The sequence below is a fragment of the Lepidochelys olivacea genome (genome assembly GCF_965140295.1).
Source record: "Lepidochelys olivacea isolate rLepOli2 genome assembly, chromosome: 5".
Taxonomy (NCBI): domain Eukaryota; kingdom Metazoa; phylum Chordata; order Testudines; family Cheloniidae; genus Lepidochelys; species Lepidochelys olivacea.
The window spans coordinates 788,030-813,163 of record NC_140415.1 but is presented as its reverse complement, the minus strand read 5'-3'; the positions used below and the strand labels follow the sequence as shown (position 1 = coordinate 813,163).

The 25,134-nt window shown below is 56.5% G+C and overlaps 2 protein-coding genes across 5 annotated transcripts in view; one reads left to right on the top strand and one right to left on the bottom strand.

Moving 5' to 3' along the window:
* Nucleotides 1–585: 585 nt before the first annotated feature.
* On the bottom strand, nt 586–18,039 carry RGP1 (RGP1 homolog, RAB6A GEF complex partner 1). Of its 2 annotated transcripts, XM_084627903.1 has the most exons (9): nt 17,952–18,039; nt 16,814–16,952; nt 5,906–6,042; nt 5,372–5,455; nt 4,286–4,435; nt 4,042–4,188; nt 3,447–3,574; nt 2,970–3,147; nt 586–1,915 (listed from the first exon to the last, which is right to left on the bottom strand). In XM_084627903.1, exons 2-9 carry the CDS (start codon nt 16,927–16,929, stop codon nt 1,692–1,694), a joined length of 1,164 nt encoding a protein of 387 aa, XP_084484029.1. In that variant the 5' UTR covers nt 16,930–16,952; nt 17,952–18,039; the 3' UTR covers nt 586–1,691. The 2 variants fall into 2 exon arrangements, with proteins under 2 accessions (XP_084484029.1, XP_084484030.1); XM_084627904.1 differs by lacking the exons at nt 16,814–16,952; nt 17,952–18,039 and adding an exon at nt 7,951–8,502.
* A 350-nt stretch (nt 18,040–18,389) lies between these two features.
* Nucleotides 18,390–25,134, top strand: part of GBA2 (glucosylceramidase beta 2) — a 70,623-nt gene continuing 63,878 nt past the window's right edge. Inside the window, exons 1-2 of one of the 3 annotated variants that reach the window (XM_084628943.1) lie at nt 18,390–18,596; nt 19,252–19,370. In XM_084628943.1, coding sequence (XP_084485069.1) covers nt 19,366–19,370 — 5 coding nt within the window. In that variant the 5' untranslated portion in view covers nt 18,390–18,596; nt 19,252–19,365. Of the gene's footprint in view, nt 18,597–19,151; nt 19,371–25,134 lie in introns of those variants that run through there. The other 2 variants (XM_084628941.1, XM_084628942.1) reach the window with 2 other exon arrangements.

The window sequence follows — 25,134 nt, the reverse complement described above, 5'->3', positions numbered from 1 at the left end:
GGAAGTGTGTGAGCCCAGGAGCCCTGCTGAGGCTCAGTGAGCTGAAGTGACCTGAGCGCCGGCTGTGAGCTGGCTGCCCCGGCAGCCTGGCCCGGCCAGCGCCACATCTATGCTGTGCAGAACCTTGTGCAGATGTTTCTGTTCTTGCAATAAAAGTCTGAATTAAATCCCACGAGGTCTCTGGTCAGTGACTGTCTGGGAGGGGACAGCTCCCAATAGCAGGAAAGGGCCCCATATCACACCCCCTGCACGGAGCACACGCTGACCTCCCACAAGGGGCAGGCCGGGCCACACGCAGCAGCACTGGGGCCGTTTGCTCAGAGCCAGGATGGGACGTGGCAGGAATGGCCTGTCGGACAGCAAGGAAGCACCCCGCCACCAGGCAGGGGCAGTTACAGGGATCCGTCCCCCCAGCACAGGGCAGGGCTGGGGCAGTTACAGGGACCTCCCCCCTCCCCAGGGCTGGGGCAGTTACAGAGATCCATGCCCCGCAAAGGGCAGAGTTAGGGCTGTTACAGGGACCTCCCCCACCCCGTCCGGCGCAGAGCAGAGCCAGGGCTGCTGTAAGGACCTGTGAAGGCTGTGGGCTGGGCACTCAGGTGTTTATTCATTTGCACACCCAGAGCAGACAGCGGGGAGAGAACTCAGGAGCCTGGAGGGGTCGGGCCTGGCCCCTCTGCTGCCTGGCCCCGGTCAATCCCAGCACTTGGAGCACAGCGCTGGGTGCCCCAGGGCTTCAGCGAAGCTGCTGCCTGCTCTGATGGGCGGGGCTCTCCCCGGGTGCCGGTCGGTCGATGGGACCCAGTGCTGCCCGCACCTGGGGGCAGGGGGGTGTGACACGTCGCTCGGCTGCAGGGGGGATTTCACTGCCCGAGCGATGGAGTTACACTGACCTCGTTGCCTGGCCCGGCCCAGAAGCAGGGAGAGAAGAGGCACCACTCATCCGCCCTAGGGAGAGCAGGGCCAAGAACCCAGCCTCCGGGCCAGGATCTCCTTGCTCCCAGCCCAGGCGGGGCCCCCTGGTCTAAGGCCCTGGAGCAGCAGCACCTGCCCCTGCCTCCGTGGGACCCTGGCCTCTCCCTGGGGAAGCCAGCTACATGCAGGAGCTCAGCTTGGGCGTGCAGGGCACCTGCCTCCCCTCTGCTGGGGTTGCCCCAGGCCGGGAGCTGACTCTACCAGAGGGGGCTGCAGTTCCCATGCGGGATGGACACGCCTCAGGGCGGTCACAGGCTGGAGGGCTGTTGCTCCCAGCAAGGGCACTGGACATGTGTCAGCTGGAAATGGGGTCCTTCCCGTGGCGAGGAGGGGGGGAGATCCCAGCGGGAATGGACGTGGGCTTCCTAGGAGACTGGTGCGGGTAGTCACTGGAAGGGCGACCCTGGGCTGGGCACAAGGCCCCGCACTGGGGAGAAAGCAGCCAGGCCGCGCACTGCTAGTCATCCCCCTTATAGAGAGCACTGGGGTTCCTGTGCACACCCAGGGGACCAGGAGCCTGGCTCCCGGCCCAGAGACGCAGCTCAGGAAGGAGAGGCCAGCTAGTGTTGGGCACAGAGTGTTGTCTCTCAAACAGGCAGGGTCGCCCAGCTGGCACAGGGCCTCCGAGTGGGCCTGTGCCCCACCGCCCGGCAGCTGCCATCCCTAGCAGGTGACGTGAATGGCGCCCCAGGCTCCCACCTAGATCCTGCCCCAGCTCAGATAGTGATGGAGTTTGTGCTGGAGAACTGGGACACATAGGAGGCCAGGACGGGATTGGTCGGCAGGACTTTGATGGGCAGGTCCCAGCTGAAGGTATCCACTTCGATTTGCTCCACCCCAGTCCAGGTGATGGTTTCCGACGGGTTCTCAGGGACCGTGTGGGCCTCCCCTGAGTCCCGGGAGGTCACGAACTCAAAGTGCAGCCTCCACTTCAGAGACACTGTGGGTGAAAGGAGGGTCAGAGGCTGTGAGTGCGACGACACCTGGACGGCACGGCAGGGGGTCCCCGCTCAGCAGCCACATTAGCTCCAGCCAGCTTGGTGAAGGGGTCCCCCTTTCTAAGAGGGCAGTGTGACGAAGCGGGACTGTTCTTAATGTTTCCTCTGAATAGTGTGGGGGTGCCTCAGTTTCCCCTAGGCAGTTCTTAAGTATCTAGGGAGTGGGGTAAGGGTGTATGATCATTGCAGAGCCCTAGAGGGCAGGTGTGTGCAGGGGTCTGGACCCAGAGAATGGCCAACACCCTGTTTCCTGGCAACTGATGGCCTGGGCCCTTCCGCCCTGCAAGGTGAGAGCTAAAGTGTTGGAGAACAAAGGAATCAGATGACCTCCTGACCCGGGAAAGGAACAAAGCCCAGGGGAAGAGGGGCTGGAGGGAGTTTCAGTTTGGGGCTGGCTGGGACATGGAGTGAAGTGCAGATGTGGTTGTCTGGCTCCCTGCCCCCCAAAATGGACCCAGCTGAGGGGTCCTGTTCTCTGCACCTGCAAGCTCTGTGTTAGACCATGTTCCTGTCGTCTAATAAACCTTCTGTTTTACTGGCTGGCTGAGAGTCCCGTCTGACTGCGGAGTTGGGGGGCAGGACCCTCTGGCTTCCCCAGGACCCCGCCTGGGCGGACTCACTGTGGGAAGCGCACGGAGGGCAGAGGAGGCTGAATGCTCCGAGGTCAGACCCAGGAAGGGGAAAGCTGGGCGAGCTGTGTGTCCTGCAGACAGGCTGCTCACAGAGAGGAGACTGCCCCAGAGTCCTGACTGGCTTCATGGGGAGCAGTTCCAGAGCATCGCTCGGGGACGCCGTGACAGGCAGCAACCCCCCCAGCACCGGTACAGCTGTCTCCTCTCTGGCGCCTGTCTCTGACGGGGGTATGCCAGCACAGGGCAGGGCAGGAGTCTGAGCAGGCGTCTGAGCAAGCAGGGGCAGGAGCCTCTAGGGATGGCAGTGGGGCGATGCCAACCCCCCCCAGCCGTGAGCACGAGCAGCTCCCTTCCGGGCACTCACCGATATTGGTGGTGAAGCCGGGCGTGGAGCTCAGCGGGACGGGAAGGCTGAAGCTGCTCCTGGCTGTATGCAGACAGGATTCCTGGTGGCGGGCGTGTGTGCTGTAGGAGACGGGCTGCCCGCGCCGCCGTTGGAACTCCTCCTGGATACTCTCCTCTGTCTGCAGGCTCACCGAGTACTGGGAGCAGGCACACACATGGGGGAGGGCAAAGCGCCCTGGCTTTCAGACACCGCTGCGCGATCCCAGCCGAGAGCTCGGCAGAAGGCTCTGAAGGGCCTAGCTCTGAACAGCTCGCAGCCCCCCCCCCAAACCAAACCCACCAGGAAGCCCAAGGCAGGACTCTGGACTGCCCAGAAGCGCCCAAAGCAGCCCAGTGTCTGCTGCACTGCTGCGAGCCCGCCTGCCCACGTGCACCCCTGGCCAGACAAGGGACGGGCTGCTTGGCCGCGTGGCCGGGAAGCAGGAGCTGCACTCACCTGCAGGCAGGGGATGTCCCCTTCCGAGAAGTTAAATGTCCCGAGGATGTCTTCTCCAATCTTATAGACAGTCTTAAAGATCCCGAACTTGCCCACCTTCCCCCGGGTGTTGCTGATGTTATACACGTCTGTGGAGAAAGGAGACGGGCAGATGAGCCAGGGCTGCTGCTACTCCCCGCCTGGAACAAAGCCCCAGCCCAAGAGCATGGCTGTGCCCCTGAAAGACTGGACTCCTGCCGAGGACAGCTCTCGGGGAGCATCGGGGACCCCTCAGCACACGCACTGTGCACGCTGGTCACAACAGGGCCCTGGCTGGCTATGGACAGAGATGATTTGATCTGTTAGGGCCTTACACAGGCAGGGCAGCGTGGGGCAGCTGTCAGAACGTCAGGGCTCTGGACACGCAGCGAGGCTGCTGGATTGGCTGGTAAGAAAGATCTGCAGAGCCGCTGCTGAGGAATCCAGGGAGCTGGGAATGGGAGACGAATAGGCAGCAGTGCGCACGCCCGCTGGGGACAGGGCAGAGACCGCACAGACCAGGCACGAGCTGGAAGAGGCAGGGAGGGATGGTACGATCAGGTGGGGAACAACCTACGCAGGCTGCGCCGGGAGGTGGCTGCCATCAGCAGCTCCGTGGCCAGGTCCGCCAGCCGGGAGTCTTTCTTCACCCTCTCCTCCTCCTCCAGGAAGGGGTTTGAGGGGGCGACCACTTCGTCCTGGGGGAACTGATACTCTTTGAGCCCTGGGGAGAGAGCGCAGAAAGGGTCACAGCCTGGCAGTGGGCTGCGCATGCCCTGCCCTGCCCTGCCCTGCCGGGAGAGTACCGCAGCAGGCCTTACCGTGCAGCACCAGCACCCGGAAGGGCACCCGCAGCAGCTTGATGGGAGAGTTCACCCGCTGGCAGCCGATGGTCAGCTTGTACACATACTTCACTGACTGCCCCCGGAAGGAGGGCGGCCCGTCCACAGGCAGCGTCTCGCAGTACGAGTCTGAAAGGAGGGGGGCAGGGCTCACTGTCCATGGGTCTTACAACGGAAAGAGTTGAGCAACCTTATCTGTGGGAGCCAGCTTGGCCTATACTCCACACAACACTCCCCTGCAGTCTCCCCTCAAGAACGCCGGAGCCTCACAAGCTTGAGGGAATTACCCTACAGCGCCCCCACCTGGGGCACAGAGGCGTACTACCACCCCCGTTTCACAGACGGGGACCCGAGGCGTCGTGGGGTTCGGTGGATTGGTGGTAATGTGGGACTTTAACTACCCAGACATCTGTGGGAAAAGTACCACAGCAAACCCCAACATTCCCAGGAAGCTCTTGGAATGCACTGGGGACAACTTTTTGTTTCAGAAAGTGGAGGGAGTAACCGGGGGACAGCTATTTTAGACTTCATTCTGACCAGCAGGGAGGAACTGGCTGTGAATCTGAAGGTGGAAGGCAACTGGGAGAAAGGGATCAGGACATTACAGATTTCATGATTCCAAGGAAAGGAAGGAGTGAGAGCAGCAGAATAAGGACAATAAATTTCGCAAAAGCTGACCTTAACAGACTCCAAGAACTGGTAGGTAAGGTCCAAGGGAAGAAAATCTAAGGGACTAAGGAGTTCAGGGCAACGGGCAGTTTCTCAAGGACACAATAGTAAATGCACAACTGCAAACTAGACCGGTGCGAAGGAAACGTAGGAGAATAGTAAGAGGCCAATATGGCTCCATCGGCAGTTCTTTAATGACCTGAAAATCAAAAAGGAATCCTACAGGAAGCGGAAGCCTGGATGTATTGCTAAGGAGGCATACAAAAGAACAGCACAAGCTTACAGGGACAAAATCAGGAAGGCTGAGGAACAAAATGAGTTACACCTAGCCAGGGAGATAAATGCGCCGTGAAACAAGCCCCCTCTCTCCCCGAGGGACGAGAACACAGTCCTTACAGGATTTCGACTCTCCGGGATCCAGGCGCAAGTCACAAAAGAGAATCTTTGGGGATGTGGACAGGATACACTGACCCCGCTCTCCTGAAAGGTAAAGAACAATAATTGCTGCACAGGACCAGAGCACCAGGCGCAACCAGCCCAGTGTCCCCCCACCCCTGACACGTCCCTCCCAGACAGTGCTCAGTGCAGGAGGCATCCTTGCCCAGCTGCCTGTCACCCGAGAGAGGCAACTGCTAGAGCATCTGATGTGCCCTGGAGCCGCAGGCCTGACAGCTCCAAGAGCTTAATCCTAGCTGGGGTCACTGCTTTTCTGAATCTCACTGTTTGGGGCCGAAGGTGGGAAATAGGGATTCTCTGCCCTGCATCTCAGCATGCTACGGAGCAGCCCCGCAAGCTCTCTCAGTACCAGTCACTATTTTATCTCTTCTCAGTCTCTTACTCCAAGTCCCTGCTGCATCCCCTCACACGGGCACCCTTCCCCCTGACACACACCCTGAGGCCCAGCATAACAGAGGCCAGGCCAGCACTCACCTCTGTTGGGGACAAACACTGTCTCGTTCTCAGCCTGCACATCGTGCTTGCTGTCATCCGAGGGAGGCAGCGCCACCCGGTTCTCGCTGGCATGAAACTGGCAGTGAATCTGGGCGCTGGCCCATGCCAGCATCTCACTGGGTGCAGAGGAGAGAGACAAGCAGTGAGACATAGCCCAGCAGACACCAAGTCAGGCAACGCACCCAGAGGGGAGGACACAAGGGGAATCACTCTGCTCCCCGTGACATCACATGCCCCGGAACCCCACTCGCTGCACTTCTCCAGCTGCGGGTGCTGAGCCCAGGGTCAGGACAGCACCTAACATATAAAACCTGGATGGTTAGGGAGATGCCCCTCCCCATGCCATAGGATTCTGCCACAGCTCTATCCAGCAGACCCCCAAACTGCAGCCCCCTTAGTCCAGGTGCTGCTACCGGGGAAATTCTTTATTAGACTTTGTCCTAACAGACAAAGAGCAACTGATCAAAGAACTAAAAGTTAATGGTAGCTTAGGTACCAGTGATCATGACTTGATCACATTTATAATGTGCAAGCAGAATAAAGTCCAGACCCATAATATATACACTTGGTCTTTTAACAGGGCCAATTTCACAAAGCTGAAAACAATTAGAAGCTAAATCAGCTATTGCGAATAATTGAATCAGAAAAAATTGAGTGGTAATTTGGGATCATTTAAGAACACCTTACTAGAGGCCCAAAAAGCTTCCCACAATTGAGGAAGACCACCACGCCGGTTAAAAAACTGACCTGGTTTAGAGAGGAAGTTAAGGACAGCTATAAAAAATTAAATAATAATATATTACAAATGGAAGAAAGGGCAAGTTGATAGTAATGAATATAAATCAGAAAGTAGGAATTGTAGAAAATTGACAAGGGAAGCAAAGGGACACAGGGAGAAATCTATAGCTGTCAGAGTCAAGGACAATTATTAGGAACAAAAAGCTTCCTCACAACGGTATTGGTCCATTACTCGATGGAAATGTTAGTTATCAATTATACCACAGAAAAGGCAGACGTGTTCAATACATATTTCTGTTCTTTATTTGGGGTAAAAAAGATTATATAGTCTCATTATATGAGCAAAAACAACGAGGAGTCCTTGTGGCACCTTAGAGACCAACACATTTATTTGGGCATAAGCTTTCGTGGTCTAGAACCCAATTCATCAGATGCATGGAGTGGAAAATACAGGAGCAAGTATAAATACATGAAAAGATGTGAATTGCCTTACCAAGTAGGAGGTCAGTCTAATGAGACAATTCAATTAACAGTAGGATACCAAGGGAGGAAAAATCACTTTTGTAGTGGTAATGAGGGTGGCCCATTTCAAACAGTTGACAAGAAGGTGTGAGTAACAGTAGGGGGAAATTAGTATGGGGGAAATTAAGTTTTGTAATGACCCAACCACTCCCAGTTTTTATTCAGGCCTAATTTGATAGTGTCCAGTTTTCAAATTAATTCCAGTTCTGCAGTTTCACGTTGGAGTCTGTTTTTAAAGTTTTTTTGTTGAAGAATTGCCACTTTTAGGTCTGTTATTGAGTGACCAGGGAGATTGAAGCGTTCTCCTACTGGTTTTTGGATGTTATAATTCCTGATGTCAGATTTGTGTCCATTTATTCTTTTGCGTAGAGACTGTCCGGTTTGGCCAATGTACATGGCAGAAGGGCATTGCTGGCACATGATGGCATACTACAATATTGTGATATTTTGTCTTATTTTGTATCCCTTTCTGAATAGTTCCTAATACTGTTAGCCCTTTTGGCTGCTGCTGCACGTACAGCTGAAGTTTTCAGAGACTATCCACGGTGACTCCAAGATCTCTTTCTTGAGAGGTAACAGCTAATTTAGACTCCATCATCATACACGTATAGTTGGGATTATGTTTTCCAATGTCCGTTACTTTGGACTTATCAAAGCTGAATGTCATCTGCCATTTTGTTGCCCAGTCACCCAGTTTCATGAGATCCCCTCTAACTCTTTACAGTCAGCTTTGGACTTAACTATCTTGAATACTTTGAACTTACCAAGGGCCACGGTGGAGTCTTCATCACTGACAACGTTTAAATCAAGATGGGATGTTTTTCTAAAAGATCTGCTCTGGGAATTCCGTTGGCAAGATCTACAGCCCGTGCCGTGCAGGGGGTCAGGCCGGTCCAAGGGCCCGCGCTGTGCAGGGGGTCGGTCCGGTCCTAGGGCCCGTGCTGTGCAGGGGGTCGGGCCGGTCCTAGGGCCCGTGCTGTGCAGGAGGTCGGGCCGGTCCTAGGGCCCGCGCCGTGCAGGGGGTCGGGCCGGTCCAAGGGCCCGTGCTGTGCAGGAGGTCGGGCCGGTCCTAGGGCCCGTGCTGTGCAGGGGGTCGGGCCGGTCCTAGGGCCCGTGCTGTGCAGGAGGTCGGGCCGGTCCTAGGGCCCGTGCTGTGCAGGGGGTCGGGCCGGTCCAAGGGCCCGTGCCGTGCAGGGGGTCGGGCCGGTCCTAGGGCCCGTGCCGTGCAGGGGGTCGGGCCGGTCCAAGGGCCCGTGCTGTGCAGGGGGTCGGGCCGGTCCAAGGGCCCGTGCTGTGCAGGGGGTCGGGCCGGTCCTAGGGCCCGTGCCGTGCAGGGGGTCGGGCCGGTCCAAGGGCCCGTGCTGTGCAGGGGGTCGGGCCGGTCCTAGGGCCCGTGCCGTGCAGGGGGTCGGGCCGGTCCAAGGGCCCGTGCTGTGCAGGGGGTCGGGCCGGTCCTAGGGCCCGTGCCGTGCAGGGGGTCGGGCCGGTCCTAGGGCCCGTGCCGTGCAGGGGGTCGGGCCGGTCCTAGGGCCCGCGCCGTGCAGGGGGTCGGGCCGGTCCAAGGGCCCGCGCCGTGCAGGGGGTCGGGCCGGTCCTAGGGCCCGTGCTGTGCAGGGGGTCGGGCCGGTCCTAGGGCCTGCATTAGATGGGGTGGGGGGAGGGGTCAGACTGACTGACCACAGTTGTCCTTTCTGGCCTTGGAATCTAGGAATCTCAGTGGGGATACCGTGACCTGGGGACTTGCTCCCTCCCATGCTCAAAGCAGGCTGTAGATTCTGCCCGCCAGCTCTTACTGCAAGCCTGGCTCCAGGGTCAGCCTTCTGCAGAGGGCTGAGAGATGTGCAAAGCTCTCTGTTTATTAGCAATGCTCAGTAGTGCCTGGGACCCCAGACAGGATCAGAGCCCCGGTGTGCTGGGTGCTGCCCAGAGACAAAGTTAGTCAGCCATTGCCCTGAAGAGCTGGGAGCCAACTGGCTAGGCAGCAGTTCTGCAGAAAAGGACCTGGGGATTACTGTGGTCGAGAAGCTGGATATGAGTCAGCAGGGTGCCCTCGTTGCCAAGAAGGCTAACAGCATATTGGGCTGCATTAGTAGGAGGATTGAAAGCAGATTGAGGGAAGTGATTATTCCCCTCTATTTGGCACCTGGTGAGGCCACACCTGGAGCATTGTATCCAGTTTTGGTCCCACCACTACAGAAAGGATGAAAACAAATTGGAGAGGGTCCAGCGGAGGGCAACGAAAATAATTAGGGGGCTGGGGCACATGACTTATGAGGAGAGGCTGAGGGAACTGGGCTTATTTAGTCTGCAGAAGAGAAGAGTGAGGGGGAGATTTGATTGCAGCCTTCAACTACCTGAAAGGGGGTGTGATGAAGTGGGACTGTTCTTAATGTTTCCTCTGAATAGTGTGGGGGGTGCCTCAGTTTCCCCTAGGCAGTTCTTAAATATCTAGGGGGTGGAGTAAGGGTGTATGATCATTGCAGAGCCCTAGAGGGCAGGTGTGTGCAGGGGTCTGGACACAGAGAATGGCCGACACCCTGTTTCCTGGCAACTGATGGCCTGGGCCCTTCCCCCCCTGCAAGGTGAGAGCTGAAGGGTTGGAGAACAAAGGAATCAGGTGACCACCTGGCCCGGGAAAGGAACAAAGCCCAGAGGAGGAAGGGCTGGAGGGGGTTTTCAGTTTGGGGCTGGCTGGGACATGGAGTGAAGTGCAGACGTGGTTGTCTGGCTCACTGCCCCCCAAAATGGACCCAGCTGAGGGGTCCTGTTCTCTGCACCTGCAAGCTCTGTTTTAGACCATGTTCCTGTCGTCTAATAAACCTTCTGTTTTACTGGCTGGCTGAGAGTCACGTCTGACTGCGAAGTTGGGGTGCAGGACCCTCTGGCTTCCCCAGAAGCCCCGCCTGAGCGGACTCGCTGGGGGAAGCGCACGGAGGGGCAGAGGATGCTGAATGCTCCGAGGTCAGACCCAGGAAGGTGGAAGCTGGGTGAGCTGTGTGTCCTGAAGACAGGCTTCTCACAGAAAGGCGACTGCCCCAGAGTCCTGACTGGCTTCATGGGGAGCAGTTCCAGAGCATCACCGGGGACTCCGTGACAGGGGGTTCCAAAGAGGATGGAGCTCGGCTGTTCTCAGTGGTGGCAGATGACAGAACGAGGAGCAACGGTCTCAAGTTGCAGTGGGGGAGGTCTAGGTTGGATATTAGGAAAAACTTTTTCACTAGGAGGGTGGTGAAGCACTGGAATGCGTTACCTAGGGAGGTGGTGGAATCTCCTTCCTTAGAGGTTTTTAAGACTTGGCTTGACAAAGCCCTGGCTGGGATGGTTTAGTTGGGGATTGGTCCTGCTTTGAGCAGGGGGTTGGACTAGATACTTCCTGAGGTCTCTTCCAACGCTAATCTTCTATGATACTATGATAACTGTAAGAGCTCACAGTGTAAACAGACGAGGCAGAGAGGAAGCATTATTATCCCCATCTGACGAAGGGGAACTGAGGCCAAGAGAGACGAAGTGACTTGCCCAGGGTCAGACAGGAAGTCTGTGTCAGAAACAGGAGTGCTCTCTAATGCCTTTGCTGACTGGTCAGGGGGGCAGTGCTCATGTACACTGCCGGGTGAACCACGGTTCTAGTCATTCTTAAGAGGCTGGTGATGGATACAAATCAAAAGGGACACATACAATATTGCGTTCTGAGGGGTGGCTTAGAACGATGGAGGAGCTCTACAAATGGACCCCTCTCTGCGCAGATTAAACTGAAGTTGGAGACAAATGCTCCAGCCTGCTGAACCCAGCTCTCCCGGGACTGACTCCAGGAGGGTCAGGCTAGACGCCCCTCTGTTATGTACACATCAAGGCCAGGAGGCTGTGTCCGCCGGGAGGTGAACTCCCCCAGCCGGTTTCCGACCTGGACCAATACCAGGAAACCCCAAGATGCTGGATTCGGGAGACAGGTGCGTATCTCCATCAGGGATACCTCTGAAAGCTGCATCCACCCTTCTCAGTAATCCCTTCTCTGCACTTTGGGACTTTGGGGAAAACGGGGCCTTTTCTCTTGTGCTGCTGTGTGCTCTGAGCCCAGGCCGCCCCCTCCAGTGCGTGTCACTAGCGCCCCCAAGAGCCTCCCCAGACGGCACGTCTGCAGCAGCACCGCGGGTGTCTCCTGCACTAGGGCTCAGGACAGGGAGACTCCCCAGGCGGGCCTCTGGGGACCGCGCTGGAGTGAAGGGGTGAAACAGAGTGCAGGAAAGGACGGACCTTTATTCCTCGGCCCCAGTGATGCGGCAAGAGTGTGGTAACAAAGGGTGACACCTGGCTCACGTGACAGGGAGCAGCCGCTACGGATCCCAGGAGACGCTGTTACATCTTTTCTTTTTAAATTACACGGGAACCAAACGTAACACCAACGAAAGCGACATCTGCAAACGAGTTAGCCGACTAACACAGCCCCCAAATGCACGCCTCTGGGACAGAGGTCGAGATACTGACCCCCTGGCAGTAACGACCCCCCTGAACCTCTGAGGAGTTTGGAGCACATGGTCATTTCTTGTTCTCAAAACACTCCCTTCCGCAGTGACCTGACAGGCTGCTGAGGTGGATCCGCCACCTGGGCCCGCTTTTCTGGCTGGCGGGGGCAAAAGCACAACCATTACGCTCAGTGCTTTGAGTAGCCTTACACAAGCATGGCCTGACTGGGTCAGACCAAGGGTCCATCTAGCCCAGTCTCCTGCCTGCCGACAGCGGCCAGTGCCAGGTGCCCCAGAAGGATGAACAGAACAGGTGATCACCAAGTGACCCATCCCCTGTCGCCCATTCCCAGCATCTAGCAAACACAGCCCTAGAGCTGTCTTTGCTTAGAGTTAGATACCCTCCTTTGCTTTTGCACAACTGACTCTGGGGGAGAGTCTAAGCTCTGACACTCAGCTTTGGCATGGATGGTACAGCTGTTGCCTCAGCAGGCTGCTAGCCATTATCTCCTGAGTGTCTGACATTCTCTCCCACTTGCAATGGGGGTAACTGCCTTGCTTTGACATTTTATATCATAGTATTTCTTCTGTTTTAGTTGCTTGGCCCATTGCGCTTTGTAAGTACAGCAGAACCTCAGTGTTACAAACCCCAGAGTTAAGAACTCGCCAGTCAACCACACACCTCAATTGGAACTGGAAGTACATAATCAGACAGCAGCAGAGGAGAAAAAGAAAAAGAAAGAAAGAAGCAAATCCAGCCCAGTACTGTTAAATATAAACTACTAAAAAATAAAGGGAAAGTTCAAAAAAAGATTTGACAAGCTAAGGAAACTTTTTCTGTGTTTGTTTCCTTTATATTCAGAGGGTTAAAAGCAGCATTTTCCTTCTGCACAGTCAAGTTTCAAAGTTGTATTAAGTCAATGTTCAGTTGTAAACTTTTGAAAGAACCAGAAGGTTTTGTCCTGAGTTACAAACATTTCAGAGTTACGAACAACCTCCATTCCCGAGGGGTTGTAACGCTGAGGCTCTGCTGGACTTGAGGGTGGCAGTCCTTGGCTCAAGATGCTTAGGAGATTCGGAATTAAGGTTTCTATCCTTCTGTCCACAAGTCTCTAACTGGTGTGCTGGTGATGCTAACAAGCACTGCGAATGCTGTAAGAGTCTGCTAGGTATGGCTCCCTTGAATCAACAGAGCTTTTCACCTCTTAATCAAGGTCCTTGCCACCTGCACTTTCCTGCTGACCCAGCTGACTGTGCATAGCAGGGTCTTGGCATGGTGTACTTGAATTGCTCTATCAAGCAGAACAGCCACAATGAGCCATTTGTGAATCTTGAGCTGTTACTAAGTGGGAATGTTCTGTAACATTTTTATGAGTCCTATTTGTGCCTCAGCTTCGTTGTTCTGCATTGTTACCCTGTGGGTTGGGAGGGACTGTTCGCTCTCAGAGCAGGCTGGGAGACACAGCTGTGGGTATCACCAAGCTGTCTGGGCCCAGGCCCCACATCAATGGAGCATTTGAAAAGACAAAGGCAAATCCAGTCGCTGGGACATCGACACTTAGAGACGGAAGACCCAGAGGGATCGGGATTTCCCACCTCTCAGCAGGGAGGCTGAGCAGCATTCCCCAGCTGGAGAACAAAGGACTGGGGAGGTGTGAGATGGGGATCGGAGCTGGGACTCTCACCTGGAGTCTGACCAAGGAGATCCAAGGAAATAGGTTCCCTACAGCTTGGCTGGGCTCTGGGCTGGTCAGACTGGAGGATGCTCTGGCAGCGCTGTGGGACTGTCACTGCAGGTGCTGGGCGAGGTACATTCATCCCCGAGGGGTGGACGAGTTTCCATCTGGGTCTGTCTCCGTGGGATTCAGTGAGTGGCGCTCACGGGCAAAGCAGGGGGCTGCAGGCCCAGAAGTCCAGTCTGAGGGGGCAGTGAAGCCGAATGGCTCATAGGCACCGACTCAGTGGATGCTCCGGGGCTGAAGCACCCACGGGTAAAAATTGGTGGGTGCTCTGCACCCACCGGCAGCTCCCCGCCCCGCCTCAGCTCACCTCCGCCTCTGCTCCTCCTCCTCCCCTGAGTGCACCGCACACCCGCTTTTCCCCCCTAGCTCCCAGAACTTGCGCCGTGAAACAGCTGTTTCGCGCGGCAAGCGCTGGGAAGGAGTGGGGAGGAGGGGGAATGCGGTGCGCTCGGGAAGAGGCGGGGCCTGGGCAGGGATTTGGGGAAAGGGTCCAATAGGGGCAGGGACTTTGGGGAAGGGGTTGGAACGGGGGCAGGGTGGGGAAAGGGTGGAGTCAGGGCGGGGCCAGGGGTGCGTGAGCACCCACCGGCGCCGGGGAAAGTTGGCGCCTATGGAATGGCTTACCCTGGAGGAAGAATGAGACCCTTAGGGGGTCCGGCACACTGAGGGGGCTCCTCTGAAAGACCGTTCCAAAGCTGGGGGTGTAGCACCGATCCTGTGGATCTGTGATATGAGCCATTCTCTCTTATTAATTCACCTGGCATCCCATGGTGAGCAAACTATGATTTACCCTACATTACAGGTTGTACAGTACCAGCCCAAATTTAGAGAAAACTGGAGTGGCAGTTCGCCATTAAGTGGCAATCTTTTTCCTGCTTCATTCAGAGAGATTAGTGCCAGCCTTGGACCATAAGAACATAAAAATGGCCATACTGAGTCTAGGTGACCAGACAGCAAGTGTGAAAAATCGGGACGGGGGTGGGGGGTAATAGGAACCTATATAAGAAAAAGACCCAAAACCGGGACTGTCCCTGTAAAATCCAGACATCTGGTCACCCTAACTGGGTCAGATCAAAGGTCCATCTAGCCCAGTATCCTGTCTTCCGACAGCGGCCAATGCCAGGTGCTTCAGAGGGAATGCACGGAACAGGGAATCATCAAGTGATCCATCTCCTGTCGCCCATTCCCAGCATCTGGCAAACACAGGCTAGGGACACCATCCCTGCCCATCCTGGCTCATAGCCATTGGTAGACCTATCGTGCATGAACTTGTTTAGTTCTTTTTTGAACCCTGTTATAGTCTTGGACTTCACACCATCCTCTGGCAAGGAGTTCCACAGGTTGGCTGTGCGTTGTGTGAATACTTCCTTCTGTTTGTTTTTAATCTGCTGTCTGTTCATTTCAGTGGGTGACTCCTAGTTCGTGTGTTGTGAGAAGGAGTAAATAACACGTCCTTGTTTGCTTTCTCCACACCAGTCACAATTTTATAGATCTCTGTCATATCGCCCCTTAGTCGGGTCTTTTCCAAGCTGAAAAGTTCCAGTCTTATTAACCTTTCCTCGTATGGAAGCTGTTCCGTACCCCTCATCATTTTTGTTGCCCTTTTCTGTACTTGTTCCAATTCAGATACATCTTTTTTGAGATGGGGCGACCACACCCGCATGCAGTGTTCAAGGTACGGGCGCACCATGGATTTATACAGAGGCAACATGATATTTTCAGTCTTATTCTCTCTCCCTTTCCGAACGACTCTCACCATTCCATCTGCTTCTCTGAATGCCGCTGCACACAAACAGCTGCCAGTGTTTTGGGTTTTTTTGTTTTTTTTTTCCAATTTGAGCATAGTTCTGCTGAGTTGTTGTCACGGAGTCCCTGGGCGATGCTCTGGAACTGCTCCCCATGAAGCCAGTCAGGACTCTGGGGTAGTTGCCTTTCTGTGAGCAGCCTGTCTTCAGGACACACAGCTCACACAGCTTCCACCTTCCTGGGTCTGACCTCGGAGCATTCAGCATCCTCTGCCCCTCCGTGCGCTTCCCCCCAGTGAGTCCACTCAGATGGGGCTCCTGGGGAAGCCAGAGGGTCCTGCACCCCAACTTCGCAGTCAGACGTGACTCTCAGCCAGCCAGTAAAACAGAAGGTTTATTAGACGACAGGAACGTGGTCTAAAACAGAGCTTGCAGGTGCAGAGAACGGGACCCCTCAGCTGGGTCCATTCTGGGGGGCAGTGAGCCAGACAACCACGTCTGCACTTCACTCCATGTCCCAGCCAGCCCCAAACTGAAACTCCCTCCAGCCCCTCCTCCTCTGGGCTTTGTTCCTTTCCCGGGCCAGGTGGTCACCTGATTCCTTTGTTCTCCAACCCTTTAGCTCTCACCTCGCAGGGGGGAAGGGCCCAGGCCATCATTTGCCAGGAAACAGGGTGTCGGCCATTCTCTGTGTCCAGACTCCTGCACACACCGGCCCTCTAGGGCTCTGCAATGATCATACACCCTTACCCCACCACCTAGATACTTAAGAACTGCCTAGGGGAAACTGAGGCACCCCCACACTATTCAGAGGAAACATTAAGAACAGTCCCACTTCGTCACAGTTGTGCTTTCACCCTTGCTTTGGGGGAATCATCTTGCAGGAGGTCAGCCCCAAAACCACAAGCTTGCATCACCCAAGACCTCAGCCCTTTGTCAATCTCAGAGTATTTCAGAACAGGTGATTCTGACAGTTTTTTCAACTGCCGAAAGCTTTTCTCTCAACACTCGTGGCCGCGTCTCCAGGTGGAGCTCTGTGCGGATCATTGTACCTTGACAACTTTGGGATGAATTTGCTCAGCAAAATTAACACGGCTGTGGGGCAGTTATGTACTTGCAAATTGTCACCCCCTCCCTGGCCCTTCATCCACGGCTCCTCATGGTGGTGTGCGAGGTCTCTGGGGGCAGGACCCCGGCTGTATGTCTGTGCACTGCTCAGCACAAAGATGTCCTGATGCCAAGCGGAGCCCCTGGGTGCTCCGGTAAGTTACTATTCTCCTCTCAGTGACCCGGCGTCCGGGTGGAACCAGTCCTTCAGGTTTAAAAGCCAGTTTAGCTCCCTTCTTCCCCTGTAACCTTGTGGGTCATTTCAATCACTCCAAACTGGGGGTGGGGAGGCCTCACCCCCAGAGACAGATCCTTTGCCTAGTTTATTCCCCTTGGCCAAACGGAGCTGACCCTGCAGGCCTGGTCACTGACTAAGCAGGGGACAGGCAAGTCCCAGTTGGGTGCTGCCTGAGCAGAGGGGCCCCCTGGGGTGGGGAAGGCTGTGAAGTGACAAGGCCACAGCATCCCCCCCCGCCCCCTTCTCCTCCCAGGACCCCGCCCTGGCCTCCACTCTGCTCCGGGGGCCGCCCAGGCTGGGACCCCATCCCCCTGGGGCTGGCGGGGGGCTGGTACCTGCTGGCGGAGGTGGAGGTGGCCGAGAGCGGGTTGGTGAAGACGATCCCACACTCCAGCATCTCCCCGGCCAGGAACACGGGCCCGCGGCTCAGCTGGGCCAGAACCTCGATCATGGCTCCGGCCACGCCAGCTGCACCTGCAACCGCCCCAGACCTGGGTGAACCCGCACGTCTGCCGGGGGGGACCCGAACCCCCGCGTCAGAGACACCCCCACCCCACCGCGCCCCCCACCACACCCCGGGGCAGCCCCAGACCTGGGTGAACCCACATGTCTGCCGGGGGGGACCCGAACCCCCGCCTCAGAGACACCCCCACCCCACCGCGCCCCCCACCGCACCCCGGGGCAGCCCCAGACCCGGGTGAACCCGCACGTCTGCCGGGGGGGACCCAAACCCCCGCCTCAGAGACACCCCCACCCCACCGCGCCCCCCACCGCACCCCGGGGCAGCCCCAGACCCGGGTGAACCCGCACGTCTGCCGGGGGGGACCCGAACCCCCGCGTCAGAGACACCCCCCCACCGTGCCCCGACCCCCTCCCACCGCACCCCGGGGCAGCCCCAGACCTGGGTGAACCCGCACGTCTGCCGGGGGGGACCCAAACCCCCGCCTCAGAGACACCCCCACCCCACCGCGCCCCCCACCGCACCCCGGGGCAGCCCCAGACCCGGGTGAACCCGCACGTCTGCCGGGGGGGACCCGAACCCCCGCGTCAGAGACACCCCCCCACCGTGCCCCGACCCCCTCCCACCGCACCCCGGGGCAGCCCCAGACCTGGGTGAACCCGCACGTCTGCCGGGGGGGACCGGAACCCCCGCGTCAGAGACACCCCCACCCCCACCCCACCGCGCCCCCCACCGCACCCCGGGGCAGCCCCAGACCCGGGTGAACCCGCACGTCTGCCGGGGGGGACCCGAACCCCCGCCTCGGAGACACCCCCACCCCACCGCGCCCCCCACCGCACCCCGGGCGGACCCTGAGACCCGCCGAGACCCGAACCTCCGCGGGCAGCCGGGCTGGGACCCAGGCGTCCGGGGGGCCTTCGGCCAAGACGGCAGCCCGGGCTTCCTGCCGCGGGGCCTCCCCCGAGCCCCGCCCCGGCGGACGCGGGACCCCCCCGCGGGCCCCGCTCACTCACCGGCGGGACACAGGGACCCTCGGCAGCGCAGACAGCGACCCCGGCCCGCTCGGGAATCGTCGGCTCCGCTCGGAGAGGTTCGGGCTCCGCTCGGCTCCGTTCGGGAATCGTCGGCTCCGCTCGGAGAGGTTCGGGCTCCGTTCGGGAATCGTCGGCTCCGCTCGGAGAGGTTCGGGCTCCGTTCGGGAATCGTCGGCTCCGCTCGGAGAGGTTCGGGCTCCGCTCGGCTCCGTTCGGGAATCGTCGGCTCCGCTCGGACAGGTTCGGGCTCCGCTCGGCTCCGTTCGGGAATCGTCGGCTCCGCTCGGAGCGGTTCGGGCCCCGCCATTCGGCTCCGCTCGGAGAGGTTCGGGCTCCGCTCGGCTCCGTTCGGGAATCGTCGGCTCCGCTCGGAGCGGTTCGGGCCCCGCCATTCGGCTCCGCTCGGAGAGGTTCGGGCGCCGTTCGGCCGGGTTCGCGTTCCGGTCCCCGCTCCCCCCGCCGGCCGAGCCGGTTGGGCTTCGGGCCGGTTTCCTCCCGAGTCCCGCCTTCCGGGCCCGCAGAGCTCGCGCGGGGTGAGGCCGGCAGGTCAGCGGCCGGCGGGCGGACAGGCGGACAGCCGTTGGGCGGGGGGGTTTGCAGGCGGACGGACAGACAGACGGACAGGTACCGGGGGGAGGGGTGCAGGTGGGCGGACAGGGACCGGGGGGGGAGGGGGTGCTTGCAGACAGACAGACGGACGGGCGGACGGACAGGGACCGGGGGAGGGGGTCGCCGCGCTGAGCTCTGCCCCAGGGCGGCCGGGAGCTGAGCGCACCGAGCAGCGCACCCTGAGCTGGGCGCGGGGGGGGGGGGCTGCACCCTGAGCTGGGCGCGGGGGCTGCACCCTGAGCTGGGCGCGGGGGGGGGGGCTGCACCCTGAGCTGGGCGCGGGGGGGGGGGGCTGCACCCTGAGCTGGGCGCGGGGGCTGCACCCTGAGCTGGGCGCGGGGGGGGGGGCTGCACCCTGAGCTGGGCGCGGGGGGGGGGGCTGCACCCTGAGCTGGGCGCGGGGGGGGGGGGCTGCACCCTGAGCTGGGCGCGGGGGGGGGGGCTGCACCCTGAGCTGGGCGCGGGGCAGGGCACAGGGGGGGGCTGCACCCTGAGCTGGGCGCGGGGCAGGGCACAGGGGGGGGCTGCACCCTGAGCTGGGCGCGGAGGGAGGGGGGGCTGCACCCTGAGCTGGGCGCGGGGGGGGGAAGCTGCTAGGGCAGACACGACGGCAATGGCAGACGGTGCCAAGCTGATGGAGCGGTTTGAGGGCACTGCCCGTGGGCACCAGGTGCCGCCGTCCGGCTGGCGGATCTGCCTGGCCCATGAGTTCGAGGAGAAGAGGAAACCCTACCAGGCCTCGAACGTCTCCGCCTCCGACGTGGTGAAACATCTGGGCCTGGGCATGCGGTAGGTGGCTCTGCCCTTCTGTGGCCATTGTGCACTCAATGCCCCCGCACAGCACTCCGCGATCACTGGCCCCTTTCTCTCCCCCAGGGATTGAATGAGCCACCCACAGGCCACCTGCCTAGTCAGTATCCTTGGGCGCTTTGCCTTGCCCTGCTTGTCTGAGAGCCTGGCATGGCTCCCTCAGCTCTTCTCCCCGCGACCCCCGAGCAGACAGGCCTGTCAGGCCTGCCCGATTGGCCGGTTCCCCCCACGTGCATCCCTCCTCATTATCACCCTGGCGTCCTGTCCTCTGGGTGCATTTCCCAGTCTGGTGGGTAGATTGGCACGGCAGGATCCGCGGTGAACTTCAAGGTCTTCTGCACTTCTCCTTTCCTCGGCTGTAGAAAGCTCTTCTTGGGGTTGGTTTTTCCTTGTCTTGATCATTAGCACAGAGAGGGAGGAAAACACACCTGCAGGATATGCTGTGTTCTCCGTGGGGTCACAGCGCCACTTTACTTAAGGTTGCACCAGTATTTCCATTTTACAGGGGTGAAAAAAGGTCTCTAGAAAGCTCCTAGAGCAGTGGTTTGCAACCTTTCCAGACGACTGTGCCCCTTTCAGGAGTCTGATTTGTTTTGTGTACCGCCAGGTTTCACCTCATTTAAAAACGACTTGCTTACAAAATAAGACAAAAATACAGAAGTGTCAAAGCACACTATTACTGATAAATTGCTTATGTTTTAATTTTTACCATGTAATTATAAATTGACTGGAATATAAATATTGTATTCACATTTCAGTGTATGGTCTATGGAGCGGTACAAACAACTCAGTGTCTGTATGAAATTTTAGTTTGTCCTGACTTCGCTATTGTTTTTTATCTAGCCTGTTGTAAAACTAGACGAATGTTTAGATGAGTTGATGTATCCTCTAGAAGACCTCTGAGTACCCCCAGCAGTACACGTAACTGGTTGAGGACCACTGTCCTGGAGTATCAGTGTCAAGTGTTTACTGTCGTTTATGAATGGCTTGGTTTTTCTTTGGCAGTTTGTGGTGATACAATCTAATGTAAGGTTAGGGATGACTGATCTTATAAAGTGCCATGTGATTAAAATTTGTCTAGGGTCTGACACTCGTTAGATGCTTTCTTAATGACCAGAACAGCCTGAGCTCCGAAATGTGTGCAGTTCTGTGCTGTGAATGGGTTGGACGATGTCTGTTAAGCTGCACCGTTTCTGTATCACTACTCACTCAAGGGTTAGGAGTGGCTGTTGGAATGTTGACAGCGGTACTGTAACCGACCAGGGTCCCCATTGCTACTTCCCAGTTGTGCCCGCGCGTGTGTGTGTCTCTGTCTCTCTCGCTTGCTTTCCTGTGTGGCCCTTGTCATTGTCACCTCTGAGCCTAACCATTTGCCTTTTCCTCGCCTCTGCCCTGTGAGATGGGGCCCTGCTGTTGTCCCCGTTGCACCGCTGGGGAACTGAGGCACGGTCACAACGTTGGTCTGCAGCAGAGCTGGGCTTCTGTGTTCCTTGGGCCACTGCACCTGTATTTCCCCTCCGGGCTCAGCCTTTCTGGGTGGAGACCCACACCTCTCTCTTCTGACTGGGGTATTCCCAGGCTGCCTAGGTCCCTGCCGTCACTTTGCATCTCCCAGCAGAGAGAGTCTGCTTGCTTTCTCCTCAGAGACTGGTAACAGAGTGGTCGTTGCAGAGATAAGTTGTGAGACCGCACTTGCTTTATTGTTAAGGTGAAAAGCATTACAGAGAAAACGTAATAAAAACCATGACAGAGCCTACACAGGTGCTAATGAGTTTACCAGAGTTCATGGATTCTGGCGTGAGCAGTCCTTTGACCCACCCCCACCCCCCCTGAGGATTCCTTGCGGCTACTGCCTACCAGGGGCATCACAGCTTCAGCTCAGAAGCAGCGCCCAGTCCTTCCAGTCCTACCCTAAGGATCAGGACCCTCCATGGCCTAGGGGTCCTGTGGTTCCAGCCTGTTTGCTGGATTAGGAAGAAGGCCCGGAGGCAGTTTAAACTCAGCTATTTATCCAAAACTCTTATTTGTCTGTTGGTCTCTGGAGAAGCCAGTTTGAAGGAGTATTTGCATATCCCTGGGGTGGGAGGGGGAAGGGGGGGCTGTGGCTTCAATGGCTGATAACTGAGGAAGTGCACTAGCCTCCCCGCTTCTACTAGAGCAGGAATATACAGTGTCCCAACAACATGGCTGCAGTAGCGTTTTTAATGCAATGACCTCCAAAGGGATTAACCCTAATTCTGTCAGGTTTAATTTAATTCAATAAAGTTTTGTTAATTTGAACAGGTTTTTTCCGGGCATTACAGGGTATTGGCAGTCTATCACAATAAAGTTTGCCGATGACCCACAAATTGGTGGCAGTTCAGTTGTACAGACTGATCAGGATTTGCATGGTTAGATGGGCTCATTTGAACAACATGTGTTTTAATACAACAAAATGCATGGCTATAAATCTAGCAACCAAGATTGTAGGTCACACTTGGGGGGGCTGTTTTGGAAAGCGGTTACTCCTGGGGGATAACTACCTGAGCCTGAGCTGGGAGGGTGGTGGAATGACTAAGAGCAAACAAGATCCTTGGCTGTATAAACAGGAGAGTGGGAGTAGAGAGATGCTATTACACCTGTACATAGCAATGGTGAGAGTACTGGTCTGATTTCCACACTTCAAAGAGGATGTTGAGGAAATGGAAGGGGTTCAGAAAAGCGCTATATGTGAATGGTTTGAGGTTTGGAAAACCTGCCTGACTTTGAGACACTAAGAAAGCTCCACCTGTTTAGTTTAATAAAGGGGAAGTTAAGAGGGGAGGTGATCACGGTCTATGAATACTTACATGGGAGAAGGACTTTGAGTATTAATTGTACCCTCAGCAAGTTTGCAGATGACACTAAGCTGGGAGGAGAGGTAGATACGTTGGAGGGCAGGGATAGGATACAGAGGGACCTGGACAAATTGGAGGATTGGGCCAAAAGAAATCTGATGAGGTTCAAGGACAAGTGCAGAGTCCTGCACTTAGGACGGAAGAATCCCATGCACCGCTGCAGACTAGGGACTGAATGGCTTGGCAGCAGTTCTGCATTGAAGGACCTAGGGGTTACAGTGGCTGAGAAGCTGGATATGAGTCAGCAGGGTGCCCTCGTTGCCAAGAAGGCTAATGGCATATTGGGCTGCATTAGTAGGAGGATTGAAAGCATATTGAGGGAAGTGTTTGTTCCCTCTATTCGGCACTGGTGAGGCCAAATCTGGAGTATTGCGTCCAGTTTTGAGCCCCACACTACAGAAGGGATGTGGACAAATTGGAGAGAGTCCAGCGGTGGGCAACTAAAATTATTAGGGGGCTGGGGCACATGACTTATGAGGGGAGGCTGGGGGAACTGAGGTTATTTAGTCTGCAGAAGAGAAGAGTGAGGGGGTATTTGATAGCAGCCTTCAACTACCTGAAGGGGGGTTCCAAAGAGGATGGAGCTGGGCTGTTCTCAGTCGTGGCAGATGACAGAACAAGGAGCAATGGTCTCAAGTTGCAGTGGGGGAGGTCTAGGTTGGATATTAGGAAACACTATTTCACTAGGAGGGTGGTGAAACACTGGAATGCGTTACCTAGGGAGGTGGTGGAATCCCCTTCCTTAGAGGTTTTTAAGGTCAGGCTTGACAAAGCCCTGGCTGGGATGATTTAGTTGGGGATTGGTCCTGCTTTCAGCAGGGGATTGGACTAGATGACCTCCTGAGGTCTCTTCTATGATTCTATGACAGCAGAGGGCTCTTTAATCTAACAGGCAAAGGCAGAATGAGATCCCATGGCTGGAAGCTGAAGGTAGATGAGTTCACAGTAATAAGGCAAAAATGTTTCACAGGGAGGGTAACCGGCTGGTGGAACAGCTTCGGGCTTGTTTCCCCATGTAGCGCTGTAGTGGAGACAACGGGAGGGCGTCTCCTGTTGGTGTAGCGAATACACCTCCACGAGCGTTGGTAGCTACATTGATGGGAGAAGCTCTCTCGTCACCATGGCGCTGTGGATGCTGGGGGTTAGATCAGTATAATGGAGCTGCTCGGGGGGGGGGGGTTGCACCCCTGCATGACATGGTTACACCGATCTAGGAATGCATTGTAGCCTGGCCTGAGCGTGGGCCATGCTGGAGCCTTTCTCAAAGACACGCTCTATCTCAGCCCCAGGGCTGGGCTGGGTGCAGGACTCACTCGCTGCATGAAATCGTGGCTGTGTGGTGCAGGCAGGATGCTCCTCTCAGTCTGTTCTGCCCTTCAAATCAACGCATGCTAGACATGTGTCCTAGCTGTAGGCGCCTTCCTCAGCAACAGGGTCTGGGTAACTCCCTGCTACTCGGGGCCTTATGGACACAGTGTTACCACGGGGCAAGCCCTGGTGAGAGAGCCTTGGCCTCATCTTGATACAGTGACCAAGGGCGTAGAGTGATCCAATGTGTCACGTGCGATGCTAGCAGAGTTGTAATCCTCCTAACAGCGTGGGATCGCTGGCCACGAGGGGCGTAGGAGTCGGTCCCCCCAGGGCTCCGGGCTCACCTGTGTAGACCAGAGCGCCAGGTCACTCCCACTGAGGGCTTGAATTTCTGGTCCCCCTGCAGCTGACACCGTGCGTGTGATGCTCTGTCCCGCTTTTGTCGCGCCAGGTGGGATCACCTGTGGGGGAACGAGTGCCGGACTTCTGGCTGAGCGGCTCCTAAACCTCCCAGCCTGGTGTAGCCACTGCAGGGGGACAGGGCTGTACTGGCCTCACCTGGGTTACATTGTGCTTTGGTTCAGGGCACTTAGGCCTGTCATGCCTTACGCTGGGAGCATATGGCATAGGGCCAGCGTACTAAACACTGATTATCCTTGGTCACGCCCTATCCAGCGATGGTATTGCTGCCATTCAATGCTAGTGGGGTGGAGGGGGGGGTCTCTGTCTCCCCAGGGGGGGCCCCTGTCTCCCCAGGAGGGGCCCCTTATCCATATAACCCCACTCAACTCTCCCCCAAACCTTGCTTCTGGCCCCTGGCTCCTCAACCCCTGCTTCCCGCAACAGGCTGACAAGTCTTAGGCTCACAAGAAGTGCTGGGATCCTGGGGAAGGACACCTGGAGGGACAGGTTTTAGAGCAGTAGCTGTGTTAGTCTGTATCAGCAAAAACAACGAGGAGTCCTTGTGGCACCTTAGAGACCAACACATTTATTTGGGCATAAGCTTTCATGGGCTAGAACCCACTTCATCAGATGCATGGAGTGGAAAATACACTACCAGGTATAAATACAAAGCACATGAAAAGATGGGAGTTGCTTTACCAGGGGGTCAGTCTAGTGAGACAATTCAATTAACTGTAGGATACCAAAGGAGGAAAAATCACGTTTGTTGTGGTATGAGGGTGGCCCATTTCAAACAGGTGACAAGAAGGTCTGAGTGACAGCAGGTGAAATTATTTTTTTGACTTAAATCAGATTTTTTTGATAAGAGGCTTTTTGAGGAAAAAACCTGTCTAAAGTTAGTTGTAATTAAGATACATTATAGCTCAAAGATCTCTCATCATGGACTAGGGATTATAAATTCTAATTCTATAGTATGAGACAATATATTCATGTAATGGTTAAGAAAAGTTTTGTAAATGAGTTCCAATAGTTCATGGATTAGGGACCCAATCTTATGGGGCTCCAGGGGCTTCTGTAGAGATTATTTAGGTTAATCTTTCTATCTACCCAGTGGGACTCAGTGCTCAGTCTAGAAGATACCCTCAGAGATGCTT

Coding starts and splice junctions, on each gene's coding strand:
- RGP1 (XM_084627903.1), bottom strand. CDS start 16,929: ATGATCGAGGTTCTGGCCCAGCTGAGCCGCGGGCCCGTGTTCCTGGCC. Junction 6,043..16,813: donor ACCTCCACCTCCGCCAGCAG/GTACCAGCCCCC, acceptor CTCTGCACCCAG/TGAGATGCTGGCATGGGCCA. Junction 1,916..2,969: donor CGGCTTCACCACCAATATCG/GTGAGTGCCCGG, acceptor TTTCACCCACAG/TGTCTCTGAAGTGGAGGCTG.